This window comes from Pungitius pungitius, chromosome 15 (genome assembly GCF_949316345.1).
Source record: "Pungitius pungitius chromosome 15, fPunPun2.1, whole genome shotgun sequence".
In the NCBI taxonomy this organism is placed as follows: domain Eukaryota; kingdom Metazoa; phylum Chordata; class Actinopteri; order Perciformes; family Gasterosteidae; genus Pungitius; species Pungitius pungitius.
Genome location: NC_084914.1, coordinates 5,525,273 through 5,549,279, shown reverse-complemented (window position 1 = coordinate 5,549,279; position 24,007 = coordinate 5,525,273). Strand labels below are relative to the sequence as shown.

General features: G+C 48.1%; 1 protein-coding gene across 1 annotated transcript in view; it reads left to right on the top strand.

Annotated features, from left to right (window-relative positions):
- The window catches only part of LOC119209392 (receptor-type tyrosine-protein phosphatase F), a 133,578-nt gene that overhangs the window by 33,996 nt on the left and 75,575 nt on the right, over window positions 1–24,007 (top strand). The window contains exons 2-5 of the mRNA XM_062557561.1: window positions 11,389–11,563; window positions 20,985–21,130; window positions 21,981–22,122; window positions 23,457–23,465. Of these exons, the coding sequence (XP_062413545.1) occupies window positions 11,464–11,563; window positions 20,985–21,130; window positions 21,981–22,122; window positions 23,457–23,465 (397 nt within the window). The 5' untranslated portion in view covers window positions 11,389–11,463. The remainder of the gene's footprint in view (window positions 1–11,388; window positions 11,564–20,984; window positions 21,131–21,980; window positions 22,123–23,456; window positions 23,466–24,007) is intronic.

The following is a 24,007-nucleotide window of genomic DNA, read 5'->3' as shown; positions in this document are numbered from 1 at the left end:
GACTACTTGAGTCTTTCCTTGCGAATAAATCACTCTGATGCGGAGCAGTCGATCATTCAACCTCTACCCCCTTCGCGTTCCTCAACAGTAATTACGGGCTGAGCGTATGGATTTTTCCATAGAACCTGATTTTTTTTTTACTCATCGTTGAATTGGGAAATGTGTAATGGCCTGTTGACGCATGATGGATCCGCTTAATCACCCAAGTCCCAGTCGGAGCATAAAAGAGGTTGCCCACAATCACAGATCAATGTCTGGGAAGGATTGTGCCGGTGGACAGAAAAACCTACGTTTTCTTCAGGTTCATAGTTTGGAGGTTGCAGCTGAACTGTAGACTTCCTTGTGATAAGGTATCGGGTTTTAAAAAGCCTTCTTTTTGTCGCCCGATGTGGACGAGGTGGTGACTAGTTGTCCTGGGATGACAAGGACTACTTGCCATCCCGTGTGTGAAGAAGCGTATCCTCCATAATGTGCTATGTCAATCAGAGGCCAGCGGGAGGTGTTAGCCCTTCTGATGGGCACTTTTTTCAATGTTTTTTGTCTCCGATGTGACACTTCTTTCTTGCAGAAAGTCACTCATTGGTTGTGACAGGTGCTGTGGAGAAGGTTCAGAAAGAAGGGCTTCTTTACCACTAAAATCAGCCGCTATTTTAGCGTAGGGCTCATTTGATTGAAGTTGGGTCTGCGTCTAAAGCTTTGCCCTCCACCCTGCCTCCCTAAGCAGGTTTTGACCTGAGATCATCTACCCACACAATAGTTTCTTTTAGAGAAGGCGATGTTGTTTTCCGACCCAATTAGGGACAAAAAGAAAATGTCCTGTAATAGGGGAGAAAAAAAACACCCCAGTGTATCTGTGACAGTGTAGCTTAGGCTCATTGTCTCTTTAAAGTAGATTAAAGTGGATCATAATGCTCAGCTGAGACTGCAATTCAGCTATTTCTTTTTTAGCTTCTGTGCTTTCCTGTGCTCCTCTTTACGTGATCTATTGAGCTTTCACGCGGTGAATGTGCCACGTTATCGCGAGCCGTCGTAGGTGGTCTTTGTGCTGGTCGCCCTGAACCTTTCATTTCAAACTTGGCTCTATCGTTTAGCGCCATGGCTTTCTCAAAGGGAACACGCATTCACTTTGTCATGGAGGAAATTCCCCATTTTAAAAAAACACCCATTTTAATTCCACATCATCGCATTATGAATCCACGTTGATTGAAACGGCCTCCATTTTCAGTTTTTCTCCTCTATATAGACAAGGCCAAAGCTCAGGCTCTTTGGATGTTCAATGTAAACGCAGGTTTTCACAAATAAGAGAAGATCTCTGCAGCTGCCCGTGATACCCTGATGCCATTTGTTGGCTTTTGTTCTTGTCTTAGAGGGAATCAAAGGTCTCCCCCTGAGCATGAGGGTATCACTGATGCTAAACTGCAGCAAAGCTAACACGACGGAATGTAGGTTTGATTCATTTGGTGCTTGGTTCTGGGACTATAGTCATGTGGCTGATTTATCCCTCCGCCTCCACCACTGCTCTTGTTTGCTCAGCCTCCCAATTTTCTGGCCTGGACTCAACATCGTAGTTGATTACTTTGTCAGACCCCCCCCCCCCCCCCCCATTCTCCTCCACAAGTTATAACTTCCCTTTCAACAAATCCTCTGCTGCTGATCTCAAAAAGCCGCAAGAAAGGGCCGGCATCTCACTATCAATAAGTCGTATAAATAAATCACACATAGGAATAATGCTTCTCCTCAGTCTGCCCACAGCGCTTGAGACCACAGGAGCGTGTTTTTACACTCGGCGTAACGTTTGGCCTTTTTCCGTCCCGTTGCTCATCCTCAAACGGCGGGTTGCGGTTCTTCTTCCTGCACAGGTTCCAGGTCCCTGGCTTGTTTCGGGGGAAGATGGATGGAGATTCATTTGGTTTCATTATAGTGCTTGACTTATTTATAGCCTGCCTGTGCAGCACTTGTTGGCCTAGTGTGGCCCTGCGAGGATGACTGGGGGGGGGGCTGAGGCGTTGAGGAAACATTCCTGTGTCCAGGGGGTATTCTCTAAAGGAGAGCACTGCTTGTTTAAGGGAGGGGGGGGGGGGGGTGGTGGTAAGGGGCAACTGGGCGACAATGCAAGAAACCACCGGCAAGGCCACTGGAATCTAATTCCACAGGCCCTGCCTAGCTACAGCGGTGCTCCTTGAGAGTTTTCCCCTATCAAAGAGTCTCTCATGGTGAGGTTGCTACCGCCTTGACCCCCACATCGCCCGCCAATATGAAGCAGAGAAAACTATATAATACGATATTATGTGACCAGGTCCTCCCCAGAAACACACTTTGCTCTTTTCCTTAAGTGCAGATAGCAGTTGGGAGGGCCACAGCGCCAATCCCAAACTTTTATCTGGATCCCCCACCCCCCCCTTCAGCTTCAGAGATTACCGCTTCACAACGCCTCGGAGCAGGGACGCTGTCTGCCTGGTAATTTGATGGCTAATCCCCTGCCTCTTCCCTACAAATCTCTTCCCTGATAAAGGGGTTGCTTCTACATTAGTAAACATGGGAGACTTGGCGGCCCAGGCTGACACATAGACAAGAGGACTGGTTGAGGAAAGCGGAATAGAGAGATAACCAGTTTCATAAGAAAGCCCCTTTGCATTTCATGCACTGGAAACTTGCCTTGGAAATGTCATTAAGACCCCCCCCCTGCCAGTATCTTACCAGGGGTAATAGCTGTAATGGTTTGATGGTGATATGCAAATGTGCTGTACACACAGCGTACCATACAGTCCGCTGCTAATGCGCATTCATTAGCCTTTGGACTCGATTATGTTACCCTAATGATCAGTGCGCTGCTGCCCCGGCGAGACATGATGGTTCACTTAAAAGGAATTCCAGTCCCTCAGATCTTTCCTCACAGGCTCCCAGCGAGCAGCGCGGACCGAAGTACGAGGGCCAAGCGCCGCCGGATATCATGCTGTGATCCTCGTAAGAGTTAGGACACGTTAGCCTATGCTCCCCCCCCCCCCCCCACCCCTCCCAACACAACGTCTGTTCCCCCCTCCCCCTGAGCCCGGGAATCAAAACTGACTCTGTGAGCCCAAACATGCTCAGCCAAGTTAAACAGGAACCGGCGAGACGGCGTTCAAAACCGGTGGTGAGCGACTTCAGCTTGATGACGGCAACATTAGCTGTGATGGCTTTTCATTTGCTGAGCCGACAGAGGCACTTTAGGTGTCGGGGCGGATCTGGCGGGGTGAGCGACAGGTCCTGTCCCTGCATGTCTTTGTATGCTCGTATCGGCCCGGTGTTCACTCCAATCGTTGTCGGAGAGTGCGAGGACATGTCACGAGGAATTTAGTGAGATTTCTGTTTTCAGCCTGTCGCAGACCAGACAAATGGGTTGCACTGGGGGGGGGGGGGGGGATTTGTGCTTTTTTTTACTCTGTATTTGCAAATGCAAGCACTGTGCATAGTGTATATATGTATGTGCACTTTGATACTACAGATCTATCAAAGTGAAACCTTAAATACACATATATATATACACGTTCTCCTTAAATCTTATTTAAAACCCCAATTTGTTTTCTATATATTTGATCACAACTCGTGTATCGTGATGCAGATTTTATTGCCAAATTCTTACAGACACACAGCCTTTATGTATTAATTAGTCATAGCACTAGCTCCGCTGTTATTTATGGCTCTACATTCCTTCTTTCAACTTGTGATATTTCCAGAAGTGGCCTAATTCTTAAGTTTTACTGTGTCTAGTTCTTTTCACAAATGGCATGTTAATTCTCCAGAGATAGCATCTCTGGCATCTTCAAAAGCAATTTCTTCTATTCTTTTGCAGAACACTTGCTCTAAATACCAGTCGGCTGGGTTGGATTACTTGTTTGTCTCGAATTTTGAACAAACTATTTATTAATCAGTAAAGTCCCATAACTGCCAGTCAATTTAGAGTTTGTCTAACTGGCCGTGCACGTGTGTGTGCGCATGTTGTGCGTGTGTATCCCTTGTTAGCGGAGCTGCAGAACAGCGACTTCTACACTGGCGGTAATTGATAGTCTGGGAGCTGCCTCAGCTGCAGGTAAATCCTTTCTGCAGCGAGGACTAAGGATCGTGCAACAACTATCGGGTACGAGGGAGAGAGGACGAGGGGAGCAGATAGCGTAGCTGACAGACAGGGGGACAGATAGCTGGAGAAATGTTTAATGTGGCAAGAGGTTTGCCCTCGTGAGACAAGTGAAATTTCCTCCAGATTGCCGGGGCTTAAATGTACGTACGAGTCCAGTGCTCGCCGCGAAGTGCCGAGGCTTAACTGTGTGCTTTCGCCTCCTTTCAAAATGTTTCCATCAGATTGACGGAGTGAGAGAGAGCGAGAGAACGCGAGAGAGATTAGGCCCGGTGAGAGATTGGTAGGTAGTAATGAGGGCGTTGGCGGGGCTGCAGGTCGTCAGGCTGCGGCTCCGGCCTGTCAGCGTGACGGACCTCGCTGCTCAGCTGACAATCGATCGCACCGCTCGCGGCTCCTTCTGCCTGTTGTTCTTCACTCTTCCTGTCCGTCAACCTGCCGCCCAGGAGAGGGGGAGGGAGCGGGATCTCCTCCCAGACGACAGATACAGTGCTCGGATAGCCTCTCATTACCTGGACGGGGTCACGGGGTGAGGAGGGACGTCGGGTCTGACGCCGCGTTCCGACTCGTTGCTGTTTGTTTCTGGCCAATAATCAACCTTTTAATAAATGGTGAATTGACTTGTTTTTTCCTGTATGGGTAAATGAACTGTAATCTGACATAACAAGACTTCTGGTCGCTGCCTTTGTTACAGATTGCTTAATCCCGCTTCTGCTCACATCATGCAGGAATAAATAAATGTTGGATTAAACACTCGGACAGACATGCCAGGTTTGCGGTGAGATTACAGTACTTCATGTGCATTTTTTGTTGTTGCTGTAGAACAATAAACCACAATGTAGCCTCCGAAGAACATGAGGTATACGCTGAAAGTCGTGTGCTTTTCCCGCCCTTTATCGGCTCGGCCTGGCACACTCCGCACTCATCTCTTTAGCATTTTAAATCCCCATGGCTGCGGAGGGCGATGGGGATATATGGTTCCATCTGCTCCAACAGACTGGCTCGTGGCTCAGACAGAGAGAGACGGAGACATGGAGGGAGACATGGTCAGAGAGAGAGAGAGAGAGACACGGTTGGACAGAATGGCTTATTAGAATGTGCCTCTTTTTTCACCAGTTAGACCTTCAGCCGTCTGGAATAAAAAACAGGAAAGAAGTTGGATTAGGATCTGGGGGATCTTCTCTTTTCCTCATTTGCACTGGCAGCTATCCCATGTTAAATCCGCTGGGTCTTAACTGATTCAGGTAGACCAGGAGTCTTGGCTTCCTTTGTGTCACACAAAGATTGTTTTGTTTGTCAGAATAGTATATATTATTTCTGCCTTTAAGATTCCTACAAACACATCTCTCATTGTCTCTTATTTCTTAAAAAAAAGAAAAATAGACGCTTGGGCTTCAGCCACTGACTCCATCGGACCCACCTTTTCGGTTCCCCGCATAAACCGCTTAGTTATACAGCCCTTCCCTGTGTAAACAATGGGTTTGTCACTCTGTACCTTGGACCAACAGACGCTTGTGTCTCACATGCTCTGTTGTAGGCAGGAATAACAGAGCCATCGTGTCAATAAACGGTTCCATCCGGGTGCTTTAGCTCTGCAGCCCGAGCGGCCTGAAACCATCCAGTGTAGTATGAAAAGACATTAGGTGTAATAAAGTGAGCGTAGGCCACGGGGGCGCGTCCTCCCCTCCGTGCTTGCTGGATATCGCTGCTGACACCAGGGTTCCTCAGAATTAGATTTGCATAAAAGAATGTATGGAGATGGAGAGCCGCTGTCCCCACAGGCCGCCGGACGGCCCCTTTTTGTGACTTCTAGCCAATGCTTTGTGTAATTTGAATATCCCTAGTATGGGAAGGCAAATCGTAACCACTGTGGAACTGTAAATGTGTGTAGTTTGGGACTTGCTATATGGGTAAATTCCTACCTAAAACCGCTACTAGGAAAAGAAAAAAAAAAGAAGAAATCCAGCAATTCCATCCCGGCTTTAAAGCGGTTCCACCCACTGATTTGCATCATTTTCTATCTAAAGGGTTACAAAGGGGACAGTGGATTCTCTGCCTGTCCCACAGCATGCGTCCTCCCACGGCCCAACCTCCCTACAGAGTACTGCTCCAAACGGCTCACTTGTCATGCGGGCCTCCGGAGGATCCCCCGTTGGCCCGGGGGCTTCGCCCCGAGCCCGTTACAGTCAGTAATCTGGCCTGACACCAAGCTGATTTACAATAGCCCCTCCCCCACCGCCCCCCTGAGCACTGACTCACTGGAGGTAATTGATTTAGAAGAGCGGAGACACCTGCTGAATAGTTTCAAGCCCTCTGAAGCCCCCCTCCCCCCCCCTACCGTCTCTCACACGAGTTTGGCCCAACATCCCGAGCTTTAACCCCTGCAGGTCCCGCTATCGGCTCATCTACCGGTGGGCGGAGCTCTGCTGCTAAGACAAGGCTTTCTGCCCAGGGGGTAGCGGGGTGGGGAAGTAGTCGTTTTTAGGAGGGACGGGGGGGTGGGGGGGGGGGTTCTCCATGCCTTCTGTGCTGCTTGCCTCGTCATTTTACGGCACCATCTGTCTGCGAGCGAACCATCAAGTGGTGACACCTTTGCCGTCTTTCTTGCCCGACAGTGTACATTTCCTCTTGATATACACGCCGGGAATGTGTCTCAGTGTCTATTGCTATTTTAATGTTTGGCCAGAGCGCTGAATCATTCCTAACCGTGCCGTAATTCATTTGTAGAGCGCTCTGCTTTGTAAACACAAAAACATTTCAATAGTTTTTCAGGTGTATGAACTGAGCCGGTGAACATTTTAGACTCACTCAATTGAATACAAAGATTGTATTACTCCATCAGTTGCATTTAGGCCTTACCAGTGAGGTTGAGGCTACGAAAAGCAAAGGAAAACATAAATGTTTAATAAAACCATCGGTATCAAATGAAAATGTCACAAGTTGAGAGCCAGACACAAAGGAGATGAGATGCGATCCGAGTCCTTAGCATAACGGCATGTTTTTGAGAACGATGCTTCTTTACAGGAGGCTTCCTCGCCCACTCTGGTGCTCCAGGTATGCAGTGCATGACGGTGATTTGATGAATGTCTGTTTTACATCGAGCCTGCTCATGCACTTTGTAGTGCAAGTCATTCTCTCCTCGCTCTGCAGCTCGACAACGACCAATAATCACTCTCCAATAAATTCAAATGGAAGCGGCACTCTGGTATGTCTCTTCTACTCGGCGTAATACATATCTGTGTAATACATATCACCTTTCGCTCCAAGATTGATTTGCAGCTGAAAAGATTGGTAGCCCCCCCCCCCCCCCCCCCCCACCAAGAGGTGTAAATCCCTGCGTCAGTGGCAATTTATGGAGGTGCTTGAGTTTTGTTAAACGTTCACTCAACCACACTAAATGCCAATCGACGCCGTGGAGCCGATGTGCTGCGGCCTTTGCATCTTGTTGAGAGGCGAGGTCATGCACCTGGACATTACTCTTTGTTAGGTGCATTTTCAATGCAGGGCCTTGTTTCAGCACAGAAAGAAGAAGAAGAAGAAGAAGAAACAAAAATAGGCACGCCCCAAAAATGTGAATAGAGAAAGGCTTTTTTGAGTCGGAGGGAAAGGCTCGTTTTGCAACTTTGCACTTTCAGTTTACAATACGGGGCCTCGTCGGCCCGCAGTCGGTCTCCCGGGGTCTTGTGGTGGCTGAGCGGCTCCGGGGTACAAAAGGAGCACAGACGTGTGCGGTTTGGCCGTGCAAGGCCACGGAAAACTAATCAGGGGCCAAAACTCCGCTGTCGAAATTCACCTTAAAACCGTGTTTATGGAGCCGCTGCGGCGCGCCGGGCCTCTGCTTAAGGGGGTTTATCACCTCCATGATTAGCTCCCCACACTACTACCTATATATTTGATCCCCCCCCATGACCCTAAAAAAAAACAGACGGGAAGAAAGAGAGAACACGAGCGGGAGGGATGGAAACTACGGAGTGTGAGATGCTACCTGTAGTTAGTGTAATAGCTGTGTTTACTCAGCTCTGTGCAGCTGTGCCTCGCTCCGTCTCGTCATTGTCTGCCTCCAGACAAGTGTCTGTATGGGTGGCCCCTCCCTCGCCACACACACTGGGGGTTAGGACTTGAATGACAGGCACCTGATGTCTGGGCGGCAAGCAGGCCAGCAGGATAGGTGTTATTTTTTCACGACGCGTTCGCTTCTCTCAAAAGGTGCATTTGGTCCTCTAGAATGTATAGTTTAAGGGGTTCACTTGTTAGTTACTGCACTAATTCTCTTACTGGTTGTATTATAGTGTGTGTTTATATATATGCCTGTGTGTTAGGATACAATGGCACCACTGTACACTTGTCTTTTTATATAGGATACATAATCCTAACATCTTGATCCGCTCAAAGTGTGTGTGTGTGTGTGTGTGTGTGTGTGTGTGTGTGTGTGTGTGTGTGTGTGTGTGTGTGTGTGTGTGTGTGTGTGTGTGTGTGTGTGTGTGTGTGTGTGTGTGTGTGTGTGTGTGTGTGTGTGTGTGTCACCACCTGCATTTCACATTTTGTTGAGGGTTTCAAAGGAGCTGTTCTTAAACATTGAGCCAATTGTGAGCCGAGGAAGCTTTCAGCTTGGATTTATTAAACACTTGTGGTACTAAGGGATGACGAGTCGAAGGGAACTATTTTTAGGCAACCTTTTTTTTTTTTCTTCATCAACGAAAACCAAATAATTGCTGAATGAATGGTTCGGAATAAAATCCCATGACAAGAAGACAACGAAAAGAGTAAAAATTATTGTTTTGACCACTTGGATGGAAGTGAAGTTGTACCTGACATCTTTAATTTGAAATAATGATGATCATCATAGACCCAATTGTGCAGGGTTAACAGTGTCTGTGTCACAGCCTCGTTCCGCCCTTACCCACACGCCAACCAGGCGTTAACAACACGCAAGGATTCCCGTATGATCTCAGCCATCCGCCCCTACACCTCCTTATTGTTTTTTTATCTGGCTCCCCCGCACAGCTGCAGACGACGTTTCCCGTGTACTCCGATTTCCGAGTAGCACCCGCACCGCTTCCATGTTGGCGCCCCGTCCACGTTGCAGTAGCACTTCCGCCGCGGCGGCACGAACGCACATGGCGTGTGTGTGTGTGTGTGTGTGCGCGCAGCTGGGAGGCACCATGCTGCACTTGGATAAATAAGGGGCTGTATAAATAAAGAAATAAACCTTGCTTTAGGAATTTGTCTCATTGAAGATGAAGAGCATCTGCTGTAAAAGATATCCCTCCACCGCCAAGGGTTTGGAGCACGGCGAGTAGCCAACTCTCCCCCCCCCCCCCCCCCCCCCCCCACCGACGCCACGCAACGCTGGCGTACATAAAACAGTGTCAAAACAAATTTGTCAGCCAACAAACTTGATGTGGGTTCCACTCATTTTGCAAACGCTAGCGGGGTATTAAGTTGAAATAAAGACGAGGCCTAAATGTCTTTAATCCTGTTTGCGGGGGGGGGGGGGGGGGCGGCATTTGTGTATCCTTCCCTTCTCCACACTGTCGCAGCTTAACACAACCCGACGACGAGCCGCGTTCTCATTAGCGGCGAAGGTGTAAGGCGCGAGGGGGGCCAGAGGCGCTAAATTATTTTTCATCACTTGTGGGTGTTTCTCCAAAAGTCTGCATGCAGGGAGATGCATAACGCCGCTTAGAAGGAGCGCAGCAGGAACGTCTGCTACACACACGCACGCACGCACGCACGCGCACACACACGCACAGTGTTTGGAAATTCCTGAGACGCAAGCTGAAATGAGCTAAATAGACACGAATGCCCTGCGTTGGTACGGTCACTGATACCTGTGTGCAGCCGTGCCCAGGCGAGGCGCCGACACACCGTGACTCACGCACACGCGGTGTCATTTTACTCAGACAAAAAGAAAAGAAAAGCCACCACAGAAATGTACCTTTCCTAAGATCTGTGGCCAGCAGCGCTTTCCTCGGTTCGGTCAAAGAGTGGCCCGACGGGTTTCCACACGCATCGAAATAGACACATGAGTAATTGGCTGCTCAACACCTCCACAGGCTCACGAGTGGAAAGTATTTTTTTTGTTTTTTATTTTTTTTACCACAACATACTGCAGGCATTGTGTACCTGACAGTGAACTGCTTACAACTAAAGCTGACTGGCCACCCAACTCGCCCGCAGATGTTCCACACAGTGAGCACAAATATTAGCCACCAGCAGGGTTCTGTTGCCACTGTAAACTCCCCAGGACGTTTTCCATTCTATTTCAAAAGGCTTCTTGTAATGGCTTAAGACAGAATCTCTGTCAAGGACACTTCCAAAAGTCCTCTGGAGTGGTTTAATTCAGACCGAGAGAGATAGTAATATCTATTACTCCATGGGCAAAAGTGTATGGCTAAGACATTTAGTCAGCTCAACTGAAACACACCCACTATGTTTATAATAAACATTCAACTGCAGGCTTTAACAAACCGAAGGTCGTGCAATCACAAGCTGGCTCAGTCATTTGTTCACTAAATCTAATCCTGCACACACAAATGATCAATGGCGCTGCGTTTCATTTGAGGGACGGCCCTTGTTTGTGTTCCTCCGCCCACCACTTTCTTTCATTGCCCCGTTAATCGTGGTTCATTTGTGGTGCACCTGCGGCCGCTTTGTTGACCCTCCGCAATCCCCTTGGGGTGTGTTGTATGTAAATGTGTGCGCGTGCATACATGTTGTCATGTTATGAGATCATGGCACTCAGGGTGATTTGAACCCATCTGGAAGAGAGCGTTTTTTTTTTTTCAATTTGTTGATGGGGAGCATTGAGTGGGCGGCCCCTCGGGGAGCGGCGTTCAGCAGGTCCTCTGGGTTTTGAACCGACCCCCATTGTGAGGGGGTTACTATCTGGGGAGCTTCCCCCCCCCCCCACTTTTCTCCCTTCCATTCCTCCCCATGACTTCTCCCCTTCGCGCTGCACCGCCTTTGTTTCATAACTCTTCTGCTGAGTAGTTTGCACGTTACGTCTGCCCGTCTTGTGTTCTTCATCTGCCCCCCGAGCGGGATTTTATTGTGTTTTGTTGATCGTGACCAAAAGAGCTCGTTGTTCTGATCACACGCTCGACGTTTCCTGCAAATCCGCGAGGTTTCCAACTCCCGCGCTCCTTCTCCGTGACTTGCTTTTGATACCTCCGCCTAACCGCCTTGTTGTGCTCATTCAAATATATGCAGATGTACAGCGGGTTTGAATACTAATGTCGCTACTCCTGTTCTGCGTGTGTCTTCTCTCCCAGGTGTTAGTCTTTGATCCTGTCAGAGTGGGACGTGTCTAGCAGGGGACTGAGGAGGGAGCAGTGCCGACTCTGAACATGGGGCCCAGCCGTCGCCTGGCAGTGCCCCTCCTGCCCAGAGAGGCGTTGCCTCTCCTGCTGCTGCTCTGCTGCATGGTGTTCTCCTCCAAGGCAGACAGTAAGTAACCTGCGCAGAGCTGCCTTTGCTTCACTTTACGCGACCTGATTACAGCGTCAGAACTAATTGGACGGCGGGAGGGTTAAAAGCCCTCATTTGCAACGCACAGGGGTGAACAACAAAACACAATCGGATGGTATAAAACGCTTTTCTTTTAGACCGCTTTCAGGTTTATTGGATCCACTGGTGATCAGGTGAACAAATGCTGCCCTTTCTTGGGTGTTCTCACAGAATGATGGTCACTTGAACTGAGCCCACTAACATGGTTACACTACATTAATTGAATGGAGGGACATTCACAGTGGATGCTATTTTCATGCCTAGGCAGTGAATTTAAAATAGAAAGATTCCATTTACATTTGGTGTCTTCCAACAGGCACAAATAGCAGCGCGGCTTACGGCGCGTCTCAATGCATGGAGAGCTTTAGAATTTGGGCTAAAAATAAGGGTGCAGAGCGCTGCTGCGTCGGCCTCCGCGTCTGTCGCTCTGAGTGACGCCCTCCGGCTCAGATGTGTGCGACTGTTGGCTTTGGGTCCCGGGATCAGCCACGAAGCCCTGCCCCGTCGTGGACGGGGTCAGGGACACATTCAATTCGGCACATGACTTCACCTATAGTGCTGTCACGGGGGGGGGGGGGGGGGGGGGGGGTCACTGTAATTCAATTACACCCTGACCCCTCCCATTCCCACAAGTGGACGAGCCAACTGCCCCGTGCTCTGGTACGCGGGTCCAGTAGGATTTGTTTTTGTTCACCCTCCGCCTTGTCTCTCTCGGCCCTGTGTCATCATCTCTGTCTCTCGCGGTGTGTCAAGATGTTTCCACTGTATCAGTGTGAACCTGACCTTCGTCTTTTCCCCCCCCCTTTTTTTGTCCTTTGGCAAGGTTGTCCTTGAGCAACGCGTAATGTGTAACCGAACAAAGTTAGACTTTTTAGGTATCCCCTACAGTATAGAGTACTCCAGAGTGGAAATAAAGTAGGAATAATTCATTAAAGATGGTCCAGTGAATTATTTCCATAGCGTTTTTCTTGACAGTGCAGGATCTCCTTGCATTTGAATTAACTGTGCTGCTACCGTGCAGTTTTCTTTCCTCCCTATATTTATATTTGACATCTTTAGTCACCAAACCCTACAGTTGTATTTATAAAGAATCACACCCAGCGGTGAAACAGCTCGCTAACTTGTATATGACTGTGTTTAACGTTCTCTGTTTACTCTTGTAAATACACACTTTTCTGCTCCGTCTCTATGAGAGCAAGATTGCCCCCGTCTCACTTTCAGGTAATCGTAGCGTATACGAATAAAAAGCCAGAGCCGAGCATATTAATTAAGAGTCAAGGATACTCTCCAGTGACAAGCGCACACAAGCCTTAACAATACACCCAAACGAGCTGAGATAAATGAAAAACTTGTGAAATAAATAAAATAAAGGTATGGACTTGTAGAGGAGCACGGCTCTGGTCCGAGGTTAGCCTGCGGTTAGAGTTTAATGTAAGCACACATGGGAAAAGGCCCAGACCTGCTATTACCCAGACTGCAAAGCAAACAGACATAGAATTAAAATAAGACAGTTGAGGGGGCAAAATAACACCCACCACTAATGGCAGGGTTGCGCGCATTTGATCCAGCCTGTAATTTTTATGCGACTTAATTATGTGAACTTGATAGTTCTGGTTTGGATTTCCTGTATTACAAGGCAGACACCAGACAGACACCGTGGGCGAGGGGGGCCTGCCGAGATTCTGATTACACAGGTTCAGTCTGGTGCCCTTGTCTCCTCCTCGTATAAAACCTCCAAGTTACCCACAGTGCATTGCTGGCTCATCATCATTTCAACAGTTGTTGTTGTGATCTATATTTGTTTGTTTGTTTATAATACTCAAGGTGGTACAATTCCTCAGGATGTAGAAGCACAAATATGTGCGAGACATCCTCGGGCAGCAGCGCCGATGTAATGGCCGGCGTGACGTCGTTCATCTTGCGTCGCCATTGAGTAGGCGCGCAGTGCAGGGCGATTACTCTGAGCGCCGCTCGCAGACGTCTCATCGATCCCCGGGGAGCTCTGCCTAATCCACCAGCTTTCTATACAGCCTCCTGGTGCACGCCAGGGCCCCCGACCCCCAAGGTCAGCCTCAAAGTCACGCACAGCCGCCACATAAATGTAATGGTTATCTTTTTGTAGTGCTGTCGTTGTGAGTTATTTCATTGGCTTTAATAAGCTTTTGATGTATGTGTCTCTCCTCGTGCCTCTCGGCTTGCGATCTTGGGGGGGCTTTCAGCGGGAGGCGGGGCCACCGAGGCCTTTGTATCCCAGCCCGCTCTTTTAATTCACAGTGGCAGATTACAATGAGACCATAATTACCATCGTTTTACTTTTGACTTTTTACATCAAACCACACGCCACAACCTTTTAGTTTCTTATTAACGTCCCACCAATACATTAATTATGCTTTGTTAACTTTTATTAGCAGGGCAATTTTGGGCGCTATTATGTTTCGGATAAACTGCAAAGTGGTAAACATACATGTAATACCCCAAATAGACCGACCCGCAAGACGAGCGCTGTAGATTGATTTGACCATTGATAGTTCCTGCAATGGACTAATGTGATTGATTAAAGTGCCAAAGTGGTTTTGAGAGGGGTGGCCAGACGGGGGGGGTGGGCTGGGTGCCGGGAAATTTGATTGTTTTTTTTAGTGTCCATATGGTCACAGAGTTCTAAAACTGACAGGGATAGAAATTGATTCTTTTTTTAATTAAAAGTAACCATATCCACCTTGGAGAGCCATTTGGAGAGTGATGCAGTTAGCACACAGCTGTGGTCCGCACACATCATACGCATCGGGGAGGGATACGGTGGAGGGAGGACGCAACAAAAGGCGAGCGCACACCAAGAAAGGAGTGCGCATATGTGGAAAACACCTGCGAGATGGAGAATGCAATTTAGAGGTTGGAGAGATTTGATGGAAAGTTGTTTTCATAAGCCAGCGCAGCAATGTCAGAGTGGACTGAGGAAAGGGTCGCCGTGGGGTTAATGATGTGAGATTAATAGTTTAATTATGGAGCTCAATCGCAGAGCCACAGGCAGTCACCCAAACCCTCTGCCGCGTGCCATATTTGGCAATGCCACAGGACGACAGGAACCGCCAGTGTCCTTCAGGAGGAGGACAGCTGGAGAGAGACATTTAAGGTCCCTGTTCACTCCGATTGCTGAATCCATGGAAGGCGCGTACGTTCCTCATTGTTACCTGTTACATTCCTACATTCCTTTGAATTGAAATAATCCAACATGTACAGCAAGGGTAGATGGTAATTTCATTTGTGCCCAATCAGCTGTTTGGTAGCATTCTTGTTTGGACTGACATGAAATAGTAATGTTTTGGCCCATCATATCATGATGTCATACACCCGAGCGTCATTCACTGTTGGAGCATCCTCCAAAACGTAGTCCGAGGCATCTCCCCCCAATGGACACGTAGGAGCATGGAGCACGGACGAATCACGTGGGAAGCGGCTGGAGAGCCGCCTGCTGGACTAAACTATCTTTGTTATTCTATGTTGCCACGGTAACATAATTTAATTTCTCCCTCAATTTTGCCGAGTGGAGAGTTAAATCACCGAAGACCTCGGGACCGTGTGGGGGAGACGATGAGAACAATGGCAGGGGCTCTTTGTGGTCTCTGAGGGAGGGCTAATCTAGAAGAGGCAAATTAATGAGGTTAGTGGGGTCGCCAGGGGGGTTGCCTGGTGATGGATGATGAGCTAACCCCAAAAACGGGAGAAGCTAGGATCAGCTGCGAAACCCTCCCCTCAGCAGCCCCACCCCGCCGCCTCCCGGGATCACTAAACACACTTAACATTTTTTCCACACGGCTCTATTAATTTCAGGGCCTGAGCCAAGGTGACCATTGGGCTTCACCCAGCTACATTAACAAGGACCCCCCCCCCCCCCCCCCCAATCCTTTGGCCTGAATCTCCCTTCGTTCTCCCACAGCAACTTTACAGACGAGCTTGGATTTCCATGAGATGTCTTGCTAGGTGCTTTATTACGTATTCAAGCCGCTGTATTTTCTTACCCACCCACCCACACATGCCTCTAAATGCCACGCTCAGACGGCCCTCCGCAGATTTTCAAAGGGAAAAAAACCCAAAAGCGCTTAGTTTCACGACGGAGCAAATGGCGACATTTCATCAAGCGGGTGAAATGAGCATGGACTACAGCGGCGACCTGTGCAGTTCGGCCGCGGCGTTGGCAGGCTTGTCTTCCTGGTGAGGGACACGTACCTCATTATGATCCCGGTCATCGGAGACAAGGAGTGATTTAGCATTTGACATTTGCATTGTCACCATCGTGTGGCGGAGCATCCACTCAGATAATGATATGGTCAGAGTCCAATCAGCAGAGAACATGGACTGTAATATACGAAATTTAGCTTGCCCTCCTTGTATAATCATCATTTTCATTAAAGTGGCCTATTTCTCCCTATTCAATAGTGCAGCAAAATGAGTGTGATCTCACAAAAATATGACAAAGACGTTGGTGTCGAGCTTTATCTAATGTCTAAAAGCCTGTGCTAAAAACCTATATTACTGAAAATGTTATCAGAAATGATGAATGCCTCCCCATTAATAAAATATGCTTAACATGTACAGTATGTTTTCTTTACCATCATAGCGAGCGGCGTTTTTTTTTTTTATACCTCGTGACTATATTCGCAATTGAATCCTATATCGTTCCATCTCTTACGCCAGGTAATTTAAAACCTTCCAGTTATGTGATTACAAAGTAACACTCATCTCCTCGCTATCACCATCACAAAGTACGCACTGCAGCATTTATCCTCTTGCTTTACGAACCATAGTATTTAAATACAATGGCCACCAAAGTGCAGTTTTTTTTTTCTTTTCTGCAAATGTCATATATTGACTGACAGTTAAGAAGAGAGGGAGAGAACAGACTTGAGAGAGACCCCCCCTTGTTCATAATCGGCTTGAGAAGATGAAAGCCATTACATTAATGTTGCTCACACTGGGAAGAGGGGAGTGAAGGGTAATTGCACTTAAAGTTCTTGTTCTTCTCCGCTGTCTTGAATAATTCACTGCAGGCTGGAAGGCCCGACAGAAAGCCCGTCTCCTGGTCCACGGGGGCATTGGAAGTTTGATGTTTTTCTCTTTCGCCTTGCTCCTCAGTAGATATTTTGTCTTAAGCATGGTATCTCACCATGATGAATGCAGTTGCTCCTGCCATTTCACTGAAGTTCTGATAAAGCTTTAAAAGCACCATCAGTCTTCTGCCACTATGCTATCATTTTCCCAACTAAAGGAACATATATATCCCTTTCGGCCCGGGCCTGGTGACGAATGAATGCAGTGTGAAGTGACTGTCAACCAGTGGGAGTGGAAAGTGCACCAAAACTGAACTATATGTTCAAGCATGTTTGGGGGGGGAAGGAGAAAACTGTCCCAGTTTAAAACCAGGATGTTCTTGGTGCAGACCATTATGTCTGCAAAAATGTATGCGTTTAAGCTTAAGATATAAGCTCAATTGTCTGAGCTAAAAACATTGAGGGGTAAAAACACAATGCAAAATGCTTTGAGTTCAGCTGTAAAACAGTGCAGATAACAAACACAATGTTCATTTGGTTAAACAAACAGCCTGAGGTGCAGTTGGCTTTATTGGGGTAAATAACAGGGGAGGGAGCTTCATATGGAATTAATTGCAAACAAGTTGCCTGCTAATGGCCCAAAAAGGCCTTAATGAAAGTGTTCCTTTAATCCAACCAGAGCTGATGCCATCAGACAAATTTCCGCTAAGTGTTGCCTCATGAAAATGATAACGCACTAATCAATTATTTATGAGAATAAATGGTTTTCCCTCTGTGTATCGATCCCTGATACTCTACACCACAGAGTGATTCTCATTGGGCGCTCTGGCAGGCTTGGGAATACACTAATTGTTCGCCACACAAGTGCCATTTGCACGACTCTCCCTGCTGTCTCTGCATTTATTAGAAAGCCTTGCTCTGAGGCCCCCTGAAAGGGGGGGAGGGAGAGAGAGAGGGGGAGAGAGCTGAGGTGTGCCGTGCAGTTAGGGAGTCACAACAGCAAAACAATGTCTTCAGCAGAACCTCCTTCCGTTTTTGTCCCGTGTCTTATGTGACCCGTGTTAGCTTATTCATCCAGACCTAATTACTGGTGCTGTCCTTGATGACGTTTTTGTCCGGGCTGTAGCTCATTACCCCTCCCAAAACCGTTGGCTGTATCGAGGGAAGATTGAAAGTTTCTATCTCTGCGATGACCTCAGTCATCCTGAATACGCCTGCAGGCTTATTGTTTACTGGGAGAAGCTGCTTGACCTCCCACACGGAGCCGTCAGCAGCATCGCCAGGGTCTCCAGCAGATATTTACAATAGCCTGCCTTCAAGATCACTTTTCAAGGCCATCGAGCACAGATGGTTGTGATTATACGCAAGAATACACCGGCTATGTGTAAAAAAACAAACAAAAAAACCCCCTACAACATAATTACTAAATGTTGCATTTTATTACTAATAACCAGAAATAGACGCAAGGCGTTAAAAGGGTTTGCATTAATTTCCATAATAACTGTTTTAAATGATTTGTTTGATAATCATGCCTCTGTGTGTGTGTGGATTCAAGAAACACCTTATTAGCGCGTGTGTTTTCTGCTTTGATTAAGTTATTCCATTCATTAGTTGGAACATGAAAGCCTCTTAACTCTACAAACAAATGTTATTTTTTTTTTTCCCCCCACCACTATCCATAATAAGTTCCTCACGCCGATCCCTCCGCGATGTCTTTCCTCGCCGCCAAACTACTGAGCGATTGACTCGTGATCCAGAAGTTCATCTGCTTTTGATTATTCATTCATTTGCATCGCAGCGCGTTTGCGCGTTAACCTCCGCCATCAGAGCAGTGCGTCGGCCTCGTTGCAGCGAGAGAACTAAACGCTAGAAATATGACGTTTTTTACGAGTCGATAACCTCAACAACACCTAGCAAACCCACAGTGGGCCTGACAGTTGTGGCAGCACTTGCTACACCTGCCAGCGAGAAGAGAGCCCGCGTTAAAGCCTCGGGTGTCGAGATGCGAGTTTTCAGTGCAAAGTATCAAAGCCTAGAAAAAGCGCGGCTCAAAGCTCGCAGTCACCGGCTGGAAGGGAGGATTTGCATAGGCAGGTGTATGTGTTTTCCACCTCGTCCCCGCCATTGTTTCCGTGTGACAAGCGGCTGACAGCCGGGGAAGGTGGGACGCAGGCGAAGAAACAAAAAGAAGAAGAAGAAAAAAACGGGGTCGTGTCTGGATTTTGTCTCTCTAAGAAAAGAACTGACACGCCGGCAGAGAGAAGGAGGAAGAATAAACACTCCTGCCTTTTGGAGTGTATAGGGGGAACTTTTTAGCCCATCTGCTAGGCAGCGGTTTGGGGGGGGTCGTCTTGGACCCTTTTTTTTTTTTTTTTGATGTTGTGATTGAATGCATTCCTGGGATCTGGATTAACGAGTGCTGCGTAGCTTTCGCGGTTTGGTCAAAGGTTAACGATGGCGACTCGGGGCTTTTTAAGAGGCTTAAAACAGGAAAAAGCTCAGCGACGGCCAGTTTTCTCTTTCCGTCTTATCCTTAAAAATCTTCATGATTTCTAAAATTCTTCACTTAAACACACGAGCTTACTTCCTTTTCCTAAAACGAGATCTGTTTGACGCCCCCCGATCCTGAGTCTCACTGTGGGAAAAGCCCCTCACAACTTAAATGCTCCTGCTGTGGACAGATGTTGGCAGGATCTCTTGGAAGTAACGTCGATAATCACATCTGGAGGATTCCAAACTCACCCACCCAGAGCACGCACAGACTCTCCCAAAGGCTTATCGGGTTTGAATCATTAGCACAGCTCCCCCGCCGCCGCCGCCGCCGCCTCCGCGTGTCACCGCCGCGTTGGGGCGCAGTTGGAAACCATTCGGTAGCGCCTCGTCCCCGGCAGGATGAAAATACCATTCAAATGTCAGGTGGGTTTGGGTACTGCGAAGGGGTCCCAGGTCACAGAAGGACGGGTGCTCGTGTTGGATTACGGCGTGTCGGCGAGCACACGGGGCTGCCCACTCGCGCTGCACTACAGCGCACTTCAGTGTTATGTAAAATGCTGGACATTTGATGGGATTTTTTCTTGTTCTTCATTTTTGGCTTCCCGTGAATTTATTTAATTTTTTAAAGGCGAAGAACCATCCAGAACCATCTTATATTTAATCTCTTTTGCCAACGTGACAGGCTGTCTTCTGTAAGGCCGTCTTCCATCCCTCGTGACCCCCAACCTTGTCAGATAGTCAATAGAAGTACTGAGGCAGCTGCTGGTACCTGCTAAGCTCAGGAACAATGACAGACGCAACAACTTCTCCCCCTCTCTCACTCGCCAAATGAGGGCAGAGGTTGACGTTGCCACTCCTAGACATGGAGAATATTCTCACTGAAGGCCTTATCCCGCCCCCCCCCCCCCCCCCCCCCCCCTTAACCAAAGTGCTATTAGAGCACAAAGCCACTGCTGGATTCTGCTCGGGGGGGGGCTGGGACGGCGTAACGATTCGCTCTCTCCTCACCTCCTCCCTCCCTAACGACTCTGGAGATGAAACCCGAGCTGACGGAGGCGGTAATGAGGCCGTGGCGTCGGGGCTTTGCCCACCCTGGCTATTGCGTGGAGCCGAGGTGCGCTCGTTGTGGCTTCAACCTGAGACAGGCTGTCGTTCACACACACACACACACACACACACACACGCAACCCATTGTCCCGCGCACAATGGTGTTGGGTGTGGTGCTTGGTTTAAAAAAAACATCAACCTGAAGGCAAACGGAAAATTCGATAGGTGTGTTGTTGCGCCAAGGCATAAAGAATAATATAATAAGAGGTCACAATAAGGTTTCAGAGTCACATGACACTAGGAGCCTTGTTTGAACTAATTAATGCCTCATAAATCAACTCCCACAGTGTCTAATTCACCAGCAACTTGCTCTTCTTTCTGTGGGTTTTGAGTTTTTTGTGAAGGAGTTTGTCTGCTCATCTAGTTCCATCCTTTGATGCATTACCTCTCGTTTGAGAGCTAGACGCGCAGCCTCGTGGTTTTTAGCTCTACAAACTCTGCAGTTTGAAATTGAATGTCGATGCCGAGTAGAGAAATTGAACATGATGAAGTGACAGGCAGGCAGCCCAACAAATGCTAGATGTTTCTCCTGTGTGGGATTTTTCATTTTAGCCCTTTGTGTGGAGAAATGATGCCCTTAAATAACCAGGTTTGAAAATGTAAATGTGACTGGTAGAAGACACTAACGTCCCCCCCCCCCACATCTCTCCCCCTCCCTCCTGCTCTCCTTCTCCCTCACCTCTTCTTCGCTGTCTCCTTCTGCCATCTTCTCTCAGGCGTGCCGAGTTTCGTCATATCCCCAGAGGACCAGACGGGCATCTCGGGAGGAGTGGCGTCGTTTGTGTGCCAGGCCACCGGGGAGCCCAAGCCCAGGATCACCTGGAGGAAGAAAGGCAAGAGGGTCAGCTCCCAGCGCTTCGAGGTGAGAGGTCGTGCGTTACCCTCGGACCTCCGAGCACACCCGTGGAGACACACACACACGCACGCGCACACACACACGCACACAGACGCGTCGGTGCTCGAGCACAACATGCTCAAACGATACTTACTTGGTCTTCAGACGGCCTTCCGGCTCTCGCGGCGCGGCGCTTACGCTGAGCACACACTGGCACACACTCGCACAGCACTCACAATCAATTGCCCCTATTATTGAGCGCCGCAGCGGCTCTTCCCCTCGCCGGGCGAGACCAGCCCGGGCCTCCCTTCTCTTTAATCTCCTTCCATCTTGATTTAAAGAGTCTTCTTCATCTCTCTCAGTCCTTTCACAGCCTCATCCTTCCCCTCCTGCTCCTCAGCTCCACCGCTGCTAGCCACACGCCGCCTTGATGTATCACTTGATCTATTTCACCTCCCTCTGATGAGGAAGTGTGGTCCAGTCTTTGCTCTGCAGTTTAGTTTAGTTGGTGGAGCCGGGGGAGGGTGGGGGGGGGGTGCTCTTTCACTCCTGGTTGGTATTCCTTAATATAAAACCAGTTGGAGTGCTGCAGTACACCACTTTGTCTCAAAAAAATCAGCGCGGATTTTCATTCGAGAGGAAATGAATATATATTTGTGAGAACAGACTTCTGTTCTACTTCTCGAAAGTCTGACATTTTGCACCAGGAAATGAAAATATTCTTGTCAAAACCGATAAGGCTTCGGACCTAACACATTTGAAAATGATTCCTTCCCCCACATGGAGCGGATTTTATTTATGTGTTGCAATAGAGTGATATACCCGCGGCCCCTGGAAATAAAACTGGTGCCCTTTTGCTTTGGCCTGGCCCTCGTAGGCGATTGAGTTTGATGACGGCTCGGGCTGCGTGCTGCGGATCCAGCCTCTGCGCACACACAGGGACGAAGCCATCTACGAGTGCACGGCCACCAACAGCGCCGGCGAGATCAACATCAATGCCAAGCTTACAGTGCTGGAAGGTAAGGGTTTCTTTCTCCTTCTTTTGCTCTCACTCTTTTCTCTCACCCTGGCCCCCTTCTGCTTTGTGTCCGATGTATCCCAACGCAAATATGGGCGTTTGCCTCAAACACTCAAAAACATAAACGTTTGCAAACACGGAGGATTCCTGATATTGGTGTCAGGAAGGAGGAGATCAGCATAATCTCAATGTAAACTAGACAGGCCAGAAAAAAAAATGCAAGGAATGCATTTTAAAATTGTCCGGTATGCAACACGGAACATTTGTGACCTGGAAGCCGAAAAAACGACTGATCACAAAGACGTATGACTTAAATAGATGGTGGACATGAGAATGTTTCCCTGCTTATCCTTAGAACTTCAGGAGAAAATGCTGATGAACATGTGCGGCCATGCCGCTGTTTCGACCTCCATGGAACCCTTTCCCTTCCCGACCCGTAGAGTTATGTGTGTGATTTATGCCCCTCTGCGGTGCGCGGCCTTCCGTATCGCTGAGCTGTGAGTGTGAATTTCCTCCTTAATTGATTGTAATTTTTTTCCATGTGGGTGCTCATCGCAGCAGGGGTTCATTTCATTAGAAACCTTGAATAAAAAAAAAAAAGCTCCAGAGCTCGCCAGCAGCAAGATTAAAAGCCGTACGTTACATTAAAGCAGACCCCCGCTCACTCAAACCCAGCCGCTCCATCCCGCCCCTCTCACACCCACCCTTCCCTTTCCCCCTTCTGTCCAAGCTGGTTTGATGATATCATGGGCCGCGCTTGCGTAATCTTCCCCAAGGGATTTTTTCTTTTTTTTTTCTCTTTCTGCTTCTCCTTTGCACCGTATGGCGAGGAATGCTGCACAAACAAACTGCGCCAACATGTCCTGAATGAAGAAGAGATTGCGAGCGGGCTAGAGAGACGGAGGCGGGTCTTGCCCAACGTGGAGCAACCGCTGGGTTGACGTGCTCGGCATGAAGTCACCTTCGCTCTGTGATCCCGAGCCGCGTGTTGATGCCGCTCGATCCGGAGTTCAAGAGCCATTCAGACGCTTGGCTTATGATGGAGGCTTTAATCCATCGCGCTTCACGCAGTCCCTCTGCATACATTCGTAGCAGAAAGACTGACCTTTACAACCGAAGGTCCAGTTTTCATATGAATTTCAGTCAGAATCATTTGATTTATCTTTTTACATGGCTTCCTTTCTTTTTTTGATACACACAATCAATGTAATTTTCGAATCACATGAAACCAAGCGACGGCGTCAAAAAGCGGCGCCGAACAGAAACAATTGAAGGTCATGAATTCTGTGCGGACGGCTTCGTGTTTTGCTCTTCATGTTCAGAGCGGCGTGGCAGAGCGCCAAAGTCAACGCGTGGCTGCTGAAATGTAAGTGGAAGTCTTCATGGGCTCTTTAGCCAGGTGAAGAGAGACGGGTATTAATACCCAAAGAGGTCATTATTCAAACGTTGTCAATTTTTTAAAAATGTGTTCCCAGTAGACAAGCCAATCTATTCCAAAACTGCTAATAATGAGGATATAAGCTTGTTGCATTATCATTGATTCTGAAGCGGTTCCACCTGTTCCGATCAGAAACACCTTCATAGTGATTTTCTACTTTAAATCGTTGGAATTTATGTTAATGTAGAATATAGTTCACAGGGACGGTGAATTATTGATAAGTACAAAGGAAAGAACATCTTCAAAAAACCCAGTGAAAGTGATGAATATATTCCTTAAATAAGTGGTTCTGCTTTTGTTAAATGTGTTTTGACCCTTAAAGTGGCCCTTTGTTTTCACACAGGCTGGTAGAAAACACAACCACACATCATATTTAATCAAAACAACCCTCCAGCACCCTGAGGATGTGCTGGACAACTCCCAGCCTGTTCATACATGCACACCATCA